The following is a 3,775-nucleotide window of genomic DNA, read 5'->3' as shown; positions in this document are numbered from 1 at the left end:
GGAAAAGCTATTCTGGGGTTGAGAGACCTGGTTTCCCTCTCTCCCTTTGTTCCGGCTTCGTTCCTTCACACTTTCCTCGTGCCTGCAAAGTGGCTGCTGCAGCTCCAGCCCTTATGTCCTCTCAGCTTTGGATCCAGTGGAAAGCAAGTGTTCTTGCCTGTGATAATCGCATCCGTGTCCTGGGTCTGACACTCACTGGCTGGGATTGGGTCATGGGCAGCCTCTGAAGCAATCCTGGCACCTAGGGGTGAGATGCACTGATCGGCTTGGACCAATCAGGGCCCCCCCCGGATCTGAGGTTGGGTTTGACGCCCCCTCAGCCATCCCAGTGGAAGGGCAAGAGTGTGGCTCCTCAGAGAAACTTTGGGGTCTGTGTTACTGGAGGTGGGGTGTGTGGGTGCTAGGCAGAAAATAAATGCAAAAGCTACAGTATTATTTATTTCTCCTGGCGAGTCATGTGAGGCCTGAAGAGGTCAAGACTTGCCCAAGGTCACCAAGCTGGCCAGAGCTGTGGCAGTCATTATGTAGCCATGAGGGAATCTGGACCAGCGACGGAGCCAGCCCCGGGCCGAGTCTCTGCTTTGAGTAAGGGAGGCTGTCCCAGGGATCCCCGACTCTGCGCGGAGGGCCGTGGTGGCTGGAATTCGTTGCGGCCTCCCATAGTCTTTATCGGAGAAGTGAGTGGGAGTTGGGAGAGATTTGGGGCCCCTGGTTGTGTACTTCAAGGGGAGGTGACATAGACCTGGCATCAGCAGCCCCATAGGCAGAGCCGCCCCCTCGTCCAGAGCTCGGGTGGGTGCAGTGAGAATACTCGGGGAAGTGGTTGCCATGGCACCGAGCCCTTGCCGGGGGCGGACGTGGCCCCAGCTCATCGCATGTCTCATCTCATTTAATCCTCACGGCACCTCTTCGAAGTACATTGTCTTCATCTCATTTACAAATGAGGAAACTGAGGCTCACAGCATTGAAGGCACTTGTCTAGGGTCACTCAGTGGGTGGCCAGGGCCCAGATCATGATCATCTGAGTCCCTGACCAATCCAGTGGCCCCAAAGCTCTCCCTGGAAGCATTCTTTCATCACTGGGCCCACCCCCCACTTCTAGCCCCTGCCCCTACCTTGGGAGCCACGTACTGAGGTGCCACGTTCCCAAGGACATCCTTTATCCCAACCAGGGGACGGAGGGTCAGGGAAGGTGCCTGCAGGCAGCAGGGCCTGCTGGAGGCTCAGAGGGAACCTGGAGGCACCCAGGTGGGGGTGGGGGCGCAGGTAAGCAAGAGCATGGAGTCAGTGTGGACGTGTGGGGGCATCAAAGAGATGGAATGGCGCTCAGGGAAGGGGGAGGGGCGGTGGAGGGGTGGGGGCGGGGTCCCAGGTGGGCCTGGGCTTCACAGAGGCCACTGGGCGTTGGCCCAGGACCTTGAGAAACTTTGTGTCGACAAGGCTGGGTCCGCAGGTCTCAGCTGAGCCCCAGAGCTGCCAGTTCCGTGTCCTTCTGAGCGTGACAGGCCCTCGTTCTGTGTCCTCCCTCCCCACAGTCGCTGCCCAGCTCGCTGCTCGTCAAGCTGATTGAGGAGCGCCTGGGGGAGGACGACTGCGTCCAGCGGGTAAGCGCCCTGCGGGGAGCCAGCTCCGCACTCCGGGGGAGACGGGGCCCCGGGGCCCGGTCAAGGGAGGGGGAGGGCTGTGTATCCATGTCCTCAAGGGAGGTGACCGAAGGCTTCCGGGAAGGCTGACACAGACCAACCGGAACTTGGCGAAGCTCCGTCTGTGGGTGTGGATTTCACCTTGGATGGAGGAGAACTAAGGTGGAATCTGGGGTGTCCCTCGGGTGTCGGAAAGAGAGAGCCCATCCCAAGGGGTCATGGGAGGGCCCTTAATGAAAGGACAGGAGCAGAAGTGGCCGGGCAGACAGGCAGCCGCCGGCACCGGTAAAGCCACCGGAGACCAGGAGCGTGGGGAGCCGGACGCCCCTGCACCAGAGGGGCAGAAGGAGAACTCGGGGGGACCCCAAACTCTCCTCCCGTCCTCTGATCTGCCAGTGTCCCTTTGGAGGCTGAATCAATTGCCGTGGCCAGTGACTTAATCGATCACGTCTGAGTAAGGAAGCCTCCATCAGAGCCCCATAGGACTGGGTCCGGAGCGGTTCCGGATGCTGAGCATGTGAGGCGCTGGGGGCGCCGCACGCCCGCGGGCCCGGAAGCCCCACGCCCCTCCCCGGCCTGGTTCTGCGTCCCTCTGCCCGGCCGCGACCCAGGAGGACCTTTCTCTGCGTTCTGGGGGCCGCTCCAGTGAACTAACCGAGCATGGGGGCGGGAGCCCTGGGAACCTCCGGTTTCTAGCCGGGCGGTCAGACGCACATGACAGCCCGGACCCGCGACGGGCGTCTGAAGCGGGCCGGAGCCCTCAGCCCGTGGACCCGGACGCCGCCTCTGGGTGGGTGGTGTGGACTGAGTTGAGTTGCAGGACAGACAGCGGGTGGTGTCCTCTAGCATTGCTCGTTGGTGGTGTGGGACCCCCCACCCCCATCCCGCCAGCGCACTGACGTCGGCCTTGGCGACCGGACCCAAAGAGAGGGGTGGAGCGGGCGGGGCAGGCGGACAACCGCGCAGGGACTGCCGGCTGTGCGCCCACGGTGCCACTGAGGCGCTGCGTGCAGGGCGCCTGGGACCCCACGGGGCACTGCCCCGTCCGCACCGCCCCCTCCCCGCTCTGCAGAGGAGGGGACCGAGGCCCAGCGTGCGGCTGGCAAATGCGCCCCCAGTCTGCAGCCAGCCTCATGGTTCTCTGCCGGCGTGTCTCGTGGAGCAGGTGCTGTACCAGTTATTCAGACTATTTGTAGTGTCGGTTATTTGAACTTTTTTTAGTATTCCATTTAAATTTATTTTTTTTACTGTATCTCTTTGTAAAGTTTTTTTTTTTTTAGCGAATGACCTAGCAATTACAATATGCAGACTTACCTTTCCACAGTCTATTTCGAGTCAGTATTTTCCTGCTTCGAGCAGAATGTGCCGTTTTAGGTCCCTGTCCCTCCTTTTCTGTGTGGCCTTAGGTGTACATCTCCGTAGGCTGAAAGCTCCATTGGGCAGGGTTACAGTTTTGGCTTTCAATCATCAAATGTATTTTAAAGAACTCGAGAAGAGTCTGTTATATCTATCCAGATATTTATCATTTCCATTGCTCTTCCTTCATTCCTCATGTTCCAAATGGCCCTTTCTGTCTGAAAAACCTGTTTTAGCAATTTTTTTTTCTTTAAGCCTGTAGCACCGGGTCTTCCTAGGCGGTCTCCCATCCAAGTATTAACCAGGCCCGACCCTGCTTAGCTTCTGAGAGCAGACGGGATCGGGCACGGTCAGGGTGGCGTGGCCGCAGACTAGAATTTTTTCAGAGGAGGTCTGCAGGCACTGACTTCTCTCGATTGTCCTTCATCTGAGAATGTTTTTATTTTGCCTTCATTCTTGAAGGATATTTTTTGCTGGATTTAGAATATTCTAGATTGACAGTTTTTTCTTTCAGCGCTTTACAAATGTTCCGCTTACTTTTGACCCCTGTGGCTTCTGGTGGAAAAATCCATAGTCACCCAAACGCTTTTAAGTAATGCATCATTTTTCCCTTGCTACTTTCGAGGTTTTCTTTGTTTTTAATTTTCAGCAGTTTAATTATGGTAACATCTGGGCATGAATTTCTTTGGATTTACTCTTTTTGGGATTTGTTTAGCTCCTTGAATTTACAAGTTAACATGTTTCTCCAAACCTGGGAAGTTTTCCGCCGTTATTTC

At 57.0% G+C, this 3,775-nt stretch overlaps 1 protein-coding gene and 1 pseudogene across 5 annotated transcripts in view; one reads left to right on the top strand and one right to left on the bottom strand.

Annotated features, from left to right (window-relative positions):
* AK8 (adenylate kinase 8) overlaps positions 1-3,775 on the top strand; it is a 94,693-nt gene that overhangs the window by 9,772 nt on the left and 81,146 nt on the right. For 4 of the 5 annotated variants that reach the window (XM_015594319.2, XM_015594316.2, XM_025051176.1 and 1 more), the window contains exon 3: positions 1,536-1,604. The exons of the other annotated variant lie outside the window; for it this stretch is intronic. In XM_015594319.2, coding sequence (XP_015449805.1) covers positions 1,536-1,604 — 69 coding nt within the window. The remainder of the gene's footprint in view (positions 1-1,535; positions 1,605-3,775) is intronic. 5 annotated transcript variants of the gene reach the window in all.
* On the bottom strand, positions 3,253-3,371 carry LOC112484879 (annotated as a pseudogene).

Source organism: Pteropus alecto, unplaced genomic scaffold (assembly GCF_000325575.1).
Source record: "Pteropus alecto unplaced genomic scaffold, ASM32557v1 scaffold67, whole genome shotgun sequence".
Lineage (NCBI taxonomy): Eukaryota > Metazoa > Chordata > Mammalia > Chiroptera > Pteropodidae > Pteropus > Pteropus alecto.
Note: the sequence above shows the minus strand (reverse complement) of the source record. Positions and strands in the feature narration are given on the sequence as shown.